General features: G+C 37.8%; 1 protein-coding gene across 1 annotated transcript in view; it reads left to right on the top strand.

Moving 5' to 3' along the window:
• The window catches only part of ptprt (protein tyrosine phosphatase receptor type T), a 317,310-nt gene that overhangs the window by 143,207 nt on the left and 157,728 nt on the right, over positions 1-16,375 (top strand). The window contains exons 9-11 of the mRNA XM_085353386.1: positions 4,128-4,243; positions 5,223-5,403; positions 15,885-15,994. Of these exons, the coding sequence (XP_085209512.1) occupies positions 4,128-4,243; positions 5,223-5,403; positions 15,885-15,994 (407 nt within the window). The remainder of the gene's footprint in view (positions 1-4,127; positions 4,244-5,222; positions 5,404-15,884; positions 15,995-16,375) is intronic.

Genomic DNA, 16,375 nt, shown 5'->3' with positions numbered 1-16,375 from the left:
TGTTACTGTTTACATTGTTGCAGTCGTATATGGTTATATGGCATAGAGAACAATTCAGCAGTGGAAATGAATATTTAAATTACACTGCATGAGAAGAAAATTTTGAAAAAAATAAAAGTAAAGTAATGGGCACCTGTGATTTATAAACGGCACCCACAGCAGCATTTCAGTAACTAAAAACAGTGATGTCTTTGACAGAGCACCAGTTTGATATTGTGTAGTTACTTGATATTGAATGAAAAGTAGAAAGAGAGGAGAAAATTACAGACTGTTTTAGGCATTCTCGGTCTGAATGGATCATAAGACTGTTGTTTGAAAACAGCAAGTCATACAATTAAGTCCTTTGTTTCTTTCCATCATCTGAAACCACTCGTGTAATTCAGTAAGTTCTGGTTTCCCGGCACCCACATCTCCACTGATCTCACCTGAACCCCCAACACCAACGCCCTGGTAAAGCAGGCCCAACAGCGGCTGCACTTCCTCTGTGTCCTGGGGAAGAATATCCTGGACCTCTGATCGGGCCTCCGGTCAATCAGGTCCAACACCTCCAGGATCATAAACAGGTTCTTCCCCTGGGGCATTCACACTGTTAACAAACACTATCAACCCACACCCCTGCCCACCCCACCCCACCTATCTGAGCCATTGTCTGAGTTACCCCAATCACTCAGGCCACTCAGTCTTTCCCACTCAAGTCTTTGCACTGCTTCCAAGCAGTTTTCAGCTATTCTATAATGTGTGCCTTTCCCTTATTTTTGTATATATTTCTCCTGTTTTCCATTTATTCCTGCCGTCTACTATTTGTATTTTATTCTGACACAGTTGGTGAGGAGCACCTACAATTTAATTGTACATCTACAATGACAATAAAGGGCTATTATATTCTATGGCGCAAAAAACTGCTTGTTTGGGGCAATCTCATTAAAATGTGAGGGACAAGAAGACATTTAATTATCTAATATTGGCTAGCTGCGTGGAAACAGGGCAGTATTACCTTTGTTGGAAAAATATCTTAAGCATGAATCAGATCAAAACTTAATTTCAGGGCAAGTAAACATACCTTCATTTTAAAAGGCAGATCATTCGACCAGTGATGTGGTCACTGCACTGTGGAGCAGACTTAGGAAAAGTGTGTTTGCAGTCCTGTATGCTTCTAGCAGATGTCAGCAACCTGAGTGGCTGTTTGAATGAACAACTATCCAGGATTTTGATCAACCTGTTCCGCAAACAAAAGCTAATTATGTAGTATATTTGTCACTTAAATGTGTTCTATTTTAAATTTAGGCTTATTTGACCATAGAATGAGAAACTTCACGTAATGATAGAGATGAAACCCAAGGATTAATTATACTTTTTGCATCTGCGACTCTGCCAGGTCCAAGTAAATATATGTAAATTCGTCATCACAGTCAGTATGGACATTTGTGTGTCTGACAATTTTTTGTGACTGTGCAAACTTGTTTGTGGAGACTTTACATTATAAACCATGCACGCACCCCAGGTGATGGACATCAAAGAAGTAGAACAGGAAGGACTACTCGGCCATCACGCCTCCAGCTGTCCATGTCTGTAACAGACTATAATAAAAGCTTTAATCTTCCCACAGGGGTTGAGCGATTTACTCCATAGCTCATGATCATATTGGCGCCCTGTGGCATTGATGATAATGCACAATATCTGGCCGAAACACAAAAAAACAAAAACAAATATAGCACACAATAGCATGTGGGTGAGAGAGCAACACAGGTGGACAGATCAGCTGAACAATTAAAATACTTTTAAGTCATTACATTTACACAGCTCTGCACATAGCTTGGCTACTTCTGTTTTTATCTGTGTTCAAACTGGCTCACCTGTGTCTATTCTGCTCCCCACCATGCCCTCTCCATACATACAGAGTTCTTCACAGATCAGTTTGGGGGGAAAAAGGATGGAGATGGGATAAACATGTGTGTTTCTAAGTGGACAGTCATTGTGCTTTAGTTTAAAAATCATTCTCAGACAGCTTGTGACATGAAGCCATGAGGAGGCAGATTCAACTTATCATCAACCTCATAATAAAGATAATATTGATTTAATGCAGTGGAAAATAGGGAAATAAGGTGAGCATCACTGTTCACTTTTGATCTGACTTTGTCATCACACTACATTTCAAAACACATTTGAAGAAAATTCACATGAAATTTTGCCAAATGTCTTGCTGCTGACAAATAGACAAGTGATTATCACCTGTTGGGTAAAAAGCAAGTTATCTTTAAGTGGGCGGCCCTTGTATCCCAAATGCTGCACGTTGACCTGCAAATTTTTTTTTCTTCAATAAAATACAAATACAGCACGAGTAGCCCATCAGCCCATCTGCATTAGTCTCAGTCAGATGTAGCAAAGTCCCATTTTCTGCAGACAGTATGTGGGCTGTGTGAAAGCATATTGCCTGCTGTGCTGACCTGAAGATTGGGCTATAAGTTGGTTATATTACTTCCCCCTGCTGCTTTCTTGGCTGCCAAATGTCAGTCTGCCACAGTTTTATCCAGGAATAGTAGATTACTTCATAGGCTTTGGTCTTTTAAGTAGAAACAGAGACTCTTTAAACCATAAAGCATCCCAGGGAGCCTAAAGTCTCACCCAAAGTCACAAAAACAACAGTAATAAAACGTCATCAACAAGAAGTCCTGTAACATATGTTTCATGTCTAAGATGGTCTCTAAGATGGCTTATCCATGCTGCTGTGGTCTAATCTTGTCCCATTATACTAAGAAGCTTGTTTGAACAATCTTCTAATGCGCTCAGATGCATTCATGCAGTCGTTTGGTATCAGACCAAAGGTTATTACCTTAGCCTTCACTTTGATAGGCTTTTCTAAATTAAACAAGTAAGCAGAGTTTTAATAAGATGTTTTGTGGAAAAACCTGAAAAGTCAAAAAAAATATTTTTTTCTTCTTTTTTAAGTCTGACTCAATTACACTTAAATATCCATTCTAATTTTCAAAAAGTAAAATGTTTTGACCTTACATCTTTAAAGTCTGAGGGTAAAATCCTTGGTTATAATAGTTAAGGATATTCAAATACCAAAAATTCTTTAGCTGTGTTTCTTTCTTCTGACAAGTATCTGAAATAATCAATTTGATTATTCATTATTTCTCCAATATGTGTATTTTTAGAGATAACCTCACCTAGAATAATGGTTTTCATTTTGATTGGAGAAATATGCTTAATAGCTTCACTAATTATACAGTGACCTGTTTTGGATGCCATCGTTAGCTGATAGAAACTAATTAGGCAGAAAGAAAGATTAGTTTGAACAAGCTTGTTAGTGTGCAGTCAGTTGTGAAAGACAAATCTGGGGATGAGAGCCCAACATATGGCTAGAACAAAACTGTGAGGGGATATGTTGTTGTGTGTAGCTGTTTTGCTGCATGGGTGTAGGTGGGCCAATTTGAGCTTGTTGCTTGTTGTTCGTGTAAGCTTGTGATTTTACACGTGTTTGTTTGAATATTTCTTTCACATTTTACAGGTTTGCCACGTTGTGCTTATGGAAGGTCTACAAGCAATTAATGCAAAAGTAATCAATTAAATGCCCTTTATAGTGACACTCTGGATGTGTGTGTGAGTGAGAGAGAGCGAGAGACTGAGTATCACATATGGCAAAGGAAGTAATGCAACTCCTAATGTCTGCAGATTAAGACTTGTGTCATTATACCCTGAATCTGAACTTTGTAATGTCGTAGCACTGCCTAGTGGTGAGGCAGAATGTCTGTTATTTAACAGATGAGAGGTGAGGACCTGTGAACCTTTTAAAAGCCTTTTATGGCCTGTCATAATTTCCTTGCCATTATTGTCAGTGAATAAATTGACTAACTGAATCTGGTAAATGCCAGAGCTTGCAAGCTTGATTTTAAAAAAAAAAATACTTGGTTGAAATCAGCAGCATTGAGTTGACCTGCAAACTGTAGTTTAGAAGCCAACAAAATCTTCCAGGGAGTGTATTTTACCCCCTTTTTAAGTCAAATAGATGGAACTGTAGTACTATGGAATTAGTACCCATACACTCTTTCCTTGCTTGAGGCTGCTGTTCCTCCAGCTCACTCTAAGAACAAGCTATTGTTTCTGTCCATCTCTGTTTCATTCAGATCCAGTTCACGGTCCTCAAAATGTCAATGTGGTGGATGTCAGAGCCCGCCAGCTGACAGTACAATGGGAGACTTTTGGGTATGCTGTGACACGCTGCCACAGCTACAATCTGACGGTAAGCACAACCATTATTTATTCTCCACCTTTAGGGTATTATGTGGAATTAATAAGGACCGGGAGCAGAGTTTATGGAAAAAAAATCAACTGCCAGTTAACTTTATTATTTTTCATATCTTTCTGTTTTTTATGATAGTTTGATGATAGATGGGAAATGTGGGAACGAGAGCAGGGGAATGCATGTTGTAACTGGCCGAAAGCTGACCTGAGGACTTGTCACAGTTTTTGTCCATGCTTTGGATAGAACATTCTTTCAAGAGATATGACCTTATCTAATGTTTTGATGATTGCGGTGGAAAGTGGTGTCAAACACAGGACGTCCCAGAGGCGATTCGCACATTACTCACGGAATCACTCAGTAGCTCCTTTTCCCCTATGGATAGCCGTCCTGATAGAGACCACATAGAAATAAATGTTTTACCATTGAAACATTTACATTGACATTGATTTACATTGACCCTTCCCCTAGTAGACTCAAACTGTGAGTCTCCAGATCCTCTTATTGTATGCTACAAAGATCAGACCCCTGAGTCTAAGGAGCTTGGGAAGAAAAGCGTCTGGACTTCTTGAAGTTGCTTGAAGATGTTTCACCTCTCATCCGAGAAGCTTCCTCAGTTCTAGGGTCAAATGGTGGAGAGTCCCAGATTTAAGCCCTGTGAAGGTACCTCCTAATGGAGCCCCTAATGATCCTCTACCTAATCACATGAGCCAAGGTGTGAAAACGGGTGTAGGTCACAATCAGCCAAGGTTTCGGGTGAGCTTAACATTTGCTAATGTGAACACGATGACTACGATGACCTGGATGACCTGGATGACTGAGAACCTTCACAGACATCAGACTCCTGACTTTTTTTTACTATATTGTTATCATTTTATTAATATTTCCCAAGCATATTACATGAGGGCAGCTCTGGATTTGTCACTATTATTGTTAACCAAAAAGCAAAATCTCCCATGTTTCTTCTTGTGCTTTCCAGGTGCAGTACCAGTACGTGTTCAACCAGCAGGAGTTTGTAGCTGAAGAATTAATCCAAACATCATCACATTACACTTTGAGGGGACTGAGGCCATTTGTGACCGTTAGGCTGCGGCTTGTCCTGGCCAACCCTGAGGGCAGCAAGGAGAGTGAAGAGATAGTCAAACAGACGGAGGAGGATGGTGAGTGAAAGCCCCGATTGGAAAAATGTATAAGCATGTTTATTAGCATACTTTATAATGTAATATTGAGCCAACATATTACCAGACAGCAGGGCTGGACGGGGACAAGAAATGGGCACTGGCATTTAACCAGGTTGGTACAGTTGTTGTTGGGTTATTTCTTAGTTGCACTGCAGCATGTGACATTAATTAAAAGCAGCATGAATAAAAGTTAGAAATTAGCAACGGCTCATGGTCATAGCCATTCATTTTACCTGAATGGTGCTAGCAGCAGCAACCTCCTGTGTCTGTGAGGCCTGCTTACTACTTGTTGTTGGTACTACTGTTCATGGTGCAATTTGACACATTTTGCTGCATTCATTGTAGTTTCTTTTTATTGTTTTCTCTCAGCTTTCCAGCTCCACCTTCTCGCCCCTTCTTCCTGACAAAATGTTTTCTACATGGTGCATGAGTGCACAGCAAATGTAGGGGAGTGGCCTGTCGCATTAAGAGATGGGACAATCCAGTGTCAGTAATGAAAATGAACGAATGGGCTGCTGTCAGTTCTTGTACAGCCAGTACGAAGCCTATTGGTCCAAAAGTGCGTTAGCCTGCCGGGAAAGTGTTCGGTGTGCTAGATTACCAGTCCAGGCCTGAAGTCAGCTATTCCTGGGACAAATCCTCTGACTTTGTCCTGGGAGAAATAAGCATGATTTTATTTCAAGGAAAATTTGAACCTTAAGTTAGATAAATGGTTGACAATAGGTCTGTTAATAGGACAGCCTATTAACAGGAAGAGACCAGGTGCATTCTGTAAAGACAAATAAAACATGATCCCAGATTGTTTGTTTCCCGGGTTATAAATCGCAAATGTAAAACAGTTGTTTCAAACAAAAGTTATTAATGTGGTTGCTTATAATAAGACTCACAAACGTCACACAGAATTTTTATATCAGCAATAATCAGAAAGTAAAGTAATCCATGAGACTGCATTAAGGAAACAGAACAACAATTACAAATAAAGTAAAAATACACTCACACAGGTTTGATCTTTGCCATGTTCAAATTACACAATAAACATGGATGTCTTAGCAGTAGACTTTTGAACAGGATTTTTTTTATAGTACATACTTTGGAGCCTAAAAGCATGCATTATTTGGTAGGAGTTATTTCTAAACAACCACATTTTAAACTTGTTCCTTCCTTTTCTTTCTAGAGGGCTCCATGTTCTACTAATTCAGAACATAGTGTATACCCTCGCCACAGCTAGTAATAATTCATTGATGCTTCACATTTCTCTCAACAACATGCCTGCGATAAAGTGGAATAGCATTAGAGCAGTGCCTGATAAGCAGGATAAAAACATTGTTCTAATGATCCCAAATCTCTTATCTCTTTCCCGCCCTCCTCAGGGCTCACTGTTCTTCTCCTGATCTCATAACTAATATTCTCTGAATTTAGCTTCTGGGGAACATCACATCTCAGTCTGAAATTCCTACCTTTGCTAGACGAGCACACGGATAATATAAGTTGCCTGAACCCTTAAAATAAAAAAAACTAACATGACTGGGGAGTACCAATGGCTTCGAGGGGGTAGGGGAAAAAGGCTTAATTGTTTTGTTCTTAATTGTTTTTTATTTAACCATCGTTAATCTCCTGGTTGTAATTCAGTAATTAGGGAACAGAACAGCAATTGTTCACATGGAGGCTAATTACTGTTTGTATGGTAATAGCTTTATAGAGCTGGGGCTCCTGTGAGTGAAGCTTTTGCTCTCTCACATGCACATGCATAAACATATATGGTTTTCCATTTTTTTATTGTGCTCATACTATAAAATGGAAATAAACTTGAGCCTGTGTTTGGGGATTTGCAATTAAGACATGAAATTACTTTTCGCTTACTCACAAGGACCATGCTCTCCTAGTTTGTGAAAGTAATCTCAGGATAAGAGCAATTTTAATAATGCCCTCTTTAATTGTTTTACCTTTCAGATTATAGCATATTAACATGCACATACACACAGTCTATCAAATCATATTAAGTCATGAATGTTTTAGCTTTAGCTCACTGTGAGGAGACCACCACTATTAGGCTGACACACCTATTAGTGTAGAAAAAGAAAAACAGTTTCTTACTGTCGTGCTGCTAAGAAGATAAAGGTTTTTCATGTTTACTCTCTTTGATTATATTTGGCTTGAATACTGATTTTCTCATAAACTGGCTGGACTACCATTTATAAGCACTTTGCAAAATGTGCCTTTCTAACCTAAAGTTGTCTACAAATTATAATAACAATTACAGAAGAAGCAACAACAAGACTGCTGAGGCAACTTGTGAAACTTTCTTTAAAAATAGCTAATATGACATTGCTACCTTTCAAAGAGAGTTACGATCCAGTATTGTATATGCTATTTGATAAGCATTGCTTATCAAAGCCATTGCTCCTTGATAAAAGGATCGGCAGAAAGAGGTTCTGTACAATGACCGGAGTAATGAAGTAATACTAATGTTTTCCATCATCTCACTTAACAAGAATGATGCCTATAACTACAGCCACTGTACACAAGATGTAAATCACTTCTTAAAATTCTCTATATAGATAAAACTATTAAAAGCTACATAAGACTAAAGCAGATAAAAATTAGGACCTTGCCTTTCACTGTCAAACAGAGGCAGGTTCCCACTACATCACATCATGCCAGGGCAGTAACTTAATCACTACTATGTTTGTGTTCCTCAAGCTCGGTTCCTAAAGTGCCTGTTGTTTTTGACCACCTCACATCGGGACTTCTAATCCATATTCAGTCCTGTTGGCTGTGGCCTCTATCAATCTGGTGTTTAGGGAGCGTTCACGTGTTTCCATGATCAGAGTTTCTGTGTCATTTTGCTTTTGCTTTTCTAGTTCCTGGTTAGTTTTCTTAATGTCCGTTACTTTCTTAGGTACTTGTAACTGTCCTGCATGTCCACTAACCTGCCCTCCGGAAACCTAATGACCTACAGATGAAGGACTCAACTGGCTGAGTTGTAGCTTGTCTTGTAGTCAATTCAGGTGGTCCTCAGATTGACTCCCTGGTCTTAAGAGAGGTATATTACTGTATCAACTAGTAGCTGGTACTTTGACCCTCTGGTGCTGTTTCCAGTTTCTTTCTTAGCTGTGCTTGCCTACTGGTTACTGTGATGCCCAGGAGAAAAAAAAACATGTTGTAAAGAGGGAAGAATTCTGTTGACCCTTGCCTTTCTGGTATATCTCTTTGGCCTGGTGGCCAGAGACGTGATCCTTTGTTTGGCACTCTCTATAGCATCACTTATGGAAATCTTGTTGTTCTTGTTAAGTGGATCTGTGAGTCTGCATGGGTCCCCCTTGGGTCCCAGTGACATAATGCTGTCATAATGCTCTTCGGCTCCTCTCTTAATGTTCTAATGTCCTTGCAGGATTCCTTGATTTCAGTGTCCAGATGTCTTCTATATGGGGAGCTGTTTGTGCACACATTCTTGATCTTTATACCCCGGTGTTTCTTGGATTACTGTGACAGTGGTAGTTATTACTCATTGATTTCTGTAATATTAGTAGAAGGGCTTGTGAGTAGAGCTCTGTTAATATCTCTAAGCATCTCTTATGGACTTTGTTTGTAAGTGTATTCGTGGGTGTGTGGCTGTCTTTAGTATAGCCATAATTTTCATCCTCAACTCAGTAATGCATAGGAGTCAAAGGCGATCATAGAAGGCATTTGGGCATCATATTATGGCGGCTCTGACATCCACCACATTTACAGTTTGAGGACTGTGAACTGGATCTGAATGAAAGAGAGATGGACAGAAACAATATGTTGTTTTTAGAGTGAGGAAGAGTGTATGGGTACTAATTCTATAGTACTACAGTTATAATGATAATAATAATGGATTGCATTTATATAGCGCTTTTCGGGACCCCTCAAAGCGCTTTACAATACCGCTATTCATTCACTCTCACATTCATACACTGGTGAAGGCAAGCTACAGTTGTAGCCACAGCTGCCCTGGGGCAGACTGACAGAGGCGAGGCTGCCATATCGCGCCATCGGCCCCTCTGGCCATCACCAGTAGGCAGTAGGTGAAGTGTCTTGCCCAAGGACACAACGACCGAGACTGTCTGAGCTGGGGCTCGAACCGGCAACCTTCCGATTACAAGATGAACACCCAACTCTTGAGCCAGGATCACCCCTGACAGTTCCATCTATTCGGGTGTTGTGCCAATGACTACACGACAAACGGGTAATAAATATGGTAACCTTAAATCCCTTTGTTTATATGTGCACAAATATCCAAACCACTGTTAAAGAGAAAGATCTCCTCACACAGACTATAATGACAGCAATTGAGATGACATCATCCTGTTACCATCACAGTACGGTTCTTGTTTAAGATCAGAGTAGAAGGAAAAAAAGATAGCAGCTCTGTTTTTTGTTTGTTTTCTTCAGAGCTTCACTTTTCAGGAAGGCAGTTTATCAGAGCACGTTTAAAGTTGTAGAAGTGCATTTACATTAATGTGCTTTTAATCATTCTTATACTTTTATTTGATGTAAAAGTCAAATTTTCTAATCCTACAGGACAAAATCTTTACATGACAATAGAACGAGTATTTTGGCATAATCGTATTTACCATTATTGACAACTTTAGATCAGGTTAAAAAATTAACGAGACGCTACTGTGTATATAAAATGTTAACGGAATCATTTAACATTTAATATTCCATAGATTAGATGCATACAGTGGAGGAAATATTGATTTGATTCCCTGCTAAGTTTGTTTACCTCCAAAGGATTGAACTGATTTTAATTTTATGCTGGTTTGTTCTTAAAAGAAATGTATTAATTCAGTTCAGATTATCATGCATGAAATAAATCTCTGCATTTCATCCCTGGCTCTCATTTGTTTTGGGCTTTTTATTACATAACAGACCTGATTGTTTATATGGCAATAATGACTTTTAGTCATTGTTAGTGTCTGGGTTTGTAGCTGCTATTTTGAAGTAAGAGCAAATAAAATAAAAAAAAATTTCGGTCATTATTCTGCTTCTTTCCTCTAAAATGAAACTACCATAAAAACAGAGTTAAATAAAGAGTTAATTTCTTTGTAAGTGAGAAAACTTCAGGATGGAATCAAATAATTATTTTTCCCACTGTATACATAGGAATAGGAATTTTCACATGGATAAAACATTGGCTTTAATGAAGGGGATTATTTGTGGTCTGATTGCCAAAAAGAAGTTTTTCAAATGATTCAAATCTTGCCCATGTACTTCCTGAGGGGTTTCTAATTATAACTGCAAATATGTATCTGTCCTAAATCCTTGTATCACAATGAAAACTGAATCCTGCACTACTGCTAGTAAACCTTGCTTGTTTGCCATTTGTCAAGATGAGTTTATTTGTTCCCCTGGAAGCTAAGCATCTGTGTTGAACAACATGTAAAAAAACACACTACATAACACTAAATAATTCCCCCCCCCCCCCCCCCTCCCTGCAAGAAAAAAAATGTAGTTGTTTATGTTAAAAACAAAAAGAAAGCACTGTTATGGAAAAAATAGCTCAAAGTGAATAGTGACTACAAGAGTATTTACTTCACTCTTACATAGTTATAGTTGAGATAATCACAAAATCACTTAGAGGGATTTTTAAAATTAGTTTTTTCTTGCAAACAGCTGCTACAAGATGAAACACTGACAAAGATTAAAAGTCAAAATTTTCATATAAACAATCAGGTCTGTTGCATAATAAAGGGCGCAAGACAAATGAAAGCCAGGGATAAAATGCAGAGATTTATTTCATGCCAATAAAGATAATTTGAGCCAAACTTAGAAAGCAAGAGAGGGTTAAGAGACAAAAAATGTGAATACAAAAGAAAGATTGAGAGAGATGGCAAGACAGGGGCACACACAGAAGAGAGAGCTGCTGGCGTAATAAAGCAGGCCATTCATCTTGCAGCATGATGGGACTTAATCAAGTTATGATTAATGTGTTACAGCTGCCATTATCTTTTCAATGAAGTCTGTATTCTTCTGTCCAAGCCCCCGAGGTACACAGGAACACACAAACACATGCAAACCACAGCAGATACGGGGGTTTGTCATGTGAGTCATGCACACACTGGAAAGCAGCATACACAGATGTCATGGTACACACTGTGAGTAACAGAAGGCTCCTCACGTGCATTCACACACACAGTTGTGTTTTCATATCTTTGTGGGGACATCTAATTGACATAACGCTTTCCATAGTCGCTTACCCCTAACAAAAACCATCAAAAATGAATGCCTGACCCTGACCCAAACCTAACTGTAACTTTGACACTAAAACTACATTTTGAGTTTCCAAAAATTCCTTCAAACCTGTGGGGATGGGGATTTTGTCTTCATAAAGGCTGTTGGTCCCCACAAGTATAGTGAACTTTCAATTGTGGTCCCCACACAGATATGCAAACCTGGTATACACACGTGCACATACACAGACAGCAGAGACAACACACAGAAGTACCACACAAACATCCAACGATTTTCAGGTAGACACTGTGCATCATAAAAGATGAGAGTGCACACACAGACACAGAAGTGAGTGATAAGGTGTTGAATAAAAATGGCAGCAATTAATTGCATTTCTTTGTTAGGGTAATTTGATATGCTCCACAGGCTGGGCCCTTAATCAACACCTCAGAATTACTAATCAAAATATTCCTGTCAGACTTGTCTGATAGTTTACTAGTCTGTGTGCTTTCTGTTGTGCATCTCAGTAGCTGTGAGTCAGAATACTTTGTGAATGAATTTTAGTCAAAAAATAGTTTCCAATAATCTTTGTTATTTTTCCATGTGCCATTGTTGTGCTCTGATCTTTGGGGGTTTTTAAGGTATAAAACATTAACTCTGAGGTTTGGAGTCATGAGCCATAATTTTTAATGTAACCGATAAATGGTCATACTTTTGTTACATTATCCTCTAACCTGTTATTTTCTCATATAAGAAATAATAACACAAATATCTGTATTTAATAACCTATAGGTGTGAGCAGCTGTGTTGCAATAAATTTCATTTATTGCAACACAGCCACCCTTTCATTTAAGTATATTTTTAGGAAATGTTTTGTAGGAAATGTAGGAAATTCTTTTAATCTTCTAACAGCCAAAAAGGGGCCAAAACAACAAAATAACTTTAATATTTTTAAATATTGGGCATTGAAATGTGGATAAGTGTGGAGTTTTTAAATATAACCCTTTCAACCTCAGAAGGACTGGTCTTTGTTGTGTTTGTCATGTCACTGTTTTATGGCTTTAAAAATAGCAGAAAAGGTTGGAAACTTCCCATACTGTGGGTTTTCCTTAAACTGTTGGATGTTATAGAGAGAGATGGATAATGGCAGCCAATTCTCAAGTGTAAAAGAACTAGCTGTGGCACATCCATCTTTGTTAGATTCAATTTGTGGCTGTAAATGGTGGAACTTTGCAGAATTTTTTTTCCAAAATGCTTTTTGTCAGTTGAGGGGCATCAGACTGAGGCAACTGTAAAAGAGTCCTGCAGTTGTCAGACTCATTTCTGCCTTACCGCACAGGCATTTACCCAACACTGCTATTCACAATGACTTACAGTGAGTCCAAAACCAACACAAGCTTAACTTTTATGTAAGCCAACATTATGTTCATCCAAGATCAATCAGAATTAAGGTCAACATACAATAAATGATCAGAATCAGATTCAGAATACTTTAATAATCCCTAAGAAAACGTTGTAGTGTCAGTTGCTCCAAGACCATAAGAACAGTAACAGACTGGACTAAAATAAATAATACAATATATTACAAAGTTACAAAATTTAAGAAATGACTCTAATATATACAAAAAGCTCAATTATAAATATCCAGAATATTACAAATATATATGACATTTTACTCTAAACTGTAAAACTCTACTCATATATGTACGTAAATAGTAAGTAGCCATGAAGTAAAAATGAAAGGTGGAAAGAAAAATCTGAAGTTAAAGGCCTTATCCTGTCCTTGACCTAAACAAAAGCAGGACTTGGCAGCAAAGCTTACTGATTTATGTTTTGGGAACTAGCTTCCTAAAATGAGACTAGAGAAAGAGATTAAAGTCTCCAAACCAAGAGTAACAAGTATGCACACAGACACAAATGCACACATAGAAGCACACATGAATTCTTGCACATTGCAGTTGGTTGTCCCTTCTGGCACACTGTCTCTTTCTTCTTATCATTTAGAGCAATTCACACCCCTCAGTGTATGTATGTGCAACTGTGTGTAAGTATTGTGTTCAAGGGTCTAGTGCATGTGTCTGTGTGTAACTGCGTGTTTCTGCTTTTATGTGTAACGCATTGTGTGAATTGGTGAGTTCGACTGTTTGACAGCTTCACTCCCAGATGAGATGTCTGACACCTCTTCTCTGTCTGTGTACCTCCATGAAGACATGTGAAAGCCTGCCTCATCCTGAAAACCCCACTGATACACTCACACTCTTGTTACTAGGTAGATTTTAATGAGTCAACTGTCTTTGTACACAAGTAGTCCTGTCTGCGCTTTCCTGTACAGACAGGATCCTCATTGCTCAGTATCTTTTGACCCCACAGTTTATAATTTGATTAACAACCTTTTACACCGATAACCATTCACTTCACTCCAACTCATTGGATTTGAAATGCAGTGTACTCAAGCTGTTCGGAAACACAGTTTTTATTTTTCAAAAAAAAAACTGCAGTCCATAATAAAATATTTGTGATCAGTGATCAGATTTAGTCCATCAGTTATTCAAATATTCCATTGGCAGAATTTCTTAATTCACAACACAATCATTAAACAGTTTTGATTAATTAAAAACTAAAGCATTGAGGACATTGCTTTATAATAGACTAACAGATAGTAAAGTAATTCACCTTGAGATTAATAAATCCAGAAGAAATCACATCTTCTGAGCAAGTGTCAATACAGTCAACTGATCTTAGTTGAACTTAAGGGTTGAAAGTAAAGATGTGTTCATCACAATCAAAGAACAGGATGGATACCAAATGTCTGGAAGAAGAGATCATTTACTGTAAAATATCCTTAAATGATAAATACACAAAATGCGCGTCTTGCTGAACTTTGAATCAAATCATTAACACAGATAAAAGTTTCTCCCTTACTAGAGACAGTTGGTCCATTGACATTGAATTGGTAATTGACTTTGTAAGCTAATAAAATTTTATGTTTGAGGCTTTTCATTCCAGTGAGTTTGATTTGGATGTAGCGTTCCCAGCAGTGAGCCAGAAAATCTGCCCATAGCCCAAGAAAATCTCAGTGGCTGCTGTCTTTTTTTTAATCTCAGCAGTTGTTCCATTATTCACTGACTACAGGGTGCTTCAAGATGTATCTCTACATGACATTATTACAGCTTGTCTGTCTCCCATTCATCTTAGGATGACACTGGGTTCATTTTACAAATTACCGCTGAGCTGCACAATAATATGGCAATACCTAAAAGTCGTAGGTTGTCGTTAAACTTTCAATATGCGTAGTTGATGTTGAACTGCTAATTAAGACACATTTCTCAGGAAATCACATTACGTATGACGTTATGTCCTCATTTTCATGTGATAAAATATCAATATCCGCTGGACGAGACTATATCTATGTTAAAAGAATAATTCTTTTAAAATAAGAATTCTTTTAACATAGACTGGTATTGATGCAGCAAAATATTTCATTCTTTCACACTATAAGAAATATTGTGAAATATCCTATCATACCTAATAGTTGCAAATGTCCTCCATTTATCAAGTTTTCCAGATCAAACAGTGTTTCTCACACTGCCTCAAAGGGAGAAAAAAGCCTATAATTAAATTTCAGGTAATTGAATATTTTTACCTTCTGAGACATTTGAAACTTTTGGACTCAAGAAATTTAATTAAATCATGAGAAGCTGAACTGTAATTTAGTGTAATTTAATATACCTCTCTTTACTTCTGATTCTGATTCCATAGTTCTTTTTACTCCCTCCCTTTAATATTTAGAGTCACTGAACCCGAGATGTGCTATTTAGTCATTACATTGCACATCGGCCTTTTTGCTTATGTCTATCTCAATTTGTGTTTTTCAACTGGTACTCTGTATTCGAGTGCTAACTGCTCTTTTGGGGATTATTAGAAATGGACTCAATGATTGTGTGGATTCATTTTCTGGAAAGTTGACTTTCTTTACAACCTAAGACATTTTAGTGAGATTGACAATTAGATGGTAATGTCAGAAAACAATGAACATTTTTATTTTATTGTAATATTGTAATATAATTACTATAAATACATTTCATACTTCTAAAATAGTTTATAATCTCTGCTGTAATACCTATACTTTATTAATACTTTTGTCACATACATATGTTTGTGAACCAGTTATTTGAATATAATTTTATGTACATTCTTCAGATATGAGTACATATTTGTGTTGTAATGTATTATTATACTTTATGTACTTGGTGTCTTTTCAGTTCCTGGATCAGTGCCTATGGAATCTCTGCAGAATACGCCATATGAAGAAAAGATCTTCATGCAGTGGAAAGCTCCCAACGAGACCAATGGAATCATCAAATTGTATGAGGTCAGTGAAAGACTTCAAAGAACATCAATGGGAGTTATAAAAATGAGCAGATGCACGGGTAGATAGATTGAAGGAAGGACGAAAGCAAGGGAGGGAGGAAGGAAACATCCAGTTGCTTACAAAACATCAAACACAAAAAATAACAAATACAGATGTAATTGGGCACACCACAGTAATATTGTAACAGAATTATGGAAAGGTGAAAAACTTGTAGTGATGTAACAGTTTCAAATTATTCTAACCACTGTGCATAGTGTATACTGAAGTACAAGGTACTGCACAAAAGTACCCCAAAAGAAGAGTAAATGTGTAGGGATCAGTGGCTTAGTGCTGGTTTGCAGAGTCCTGCTGAAATACCACTATATGTCTTTCCCTGTCTCC

The sequence above is a fragment of the Diplotaxodon limnothrissa genome, linkage group LG5 (assembly GCF_057381915.1).
Source record: "Diplotaxodon limnothrissa isolate DT_005_m linkage group LG5, D_limnothrissa_male_GT1.1, whole genome shotgun sequence".
NCBI classification, from domain to species: domain Eukaryota; kingdom Metazoa; phylum Chordata; class Actinopteri; order Cichliformes; family Cichlidae; genus Diplotaxodon; species Diplotaxodon limnothrissa.
This window is presented reverse-complemented; position numbering and strand designations above follow the sequence as displayed.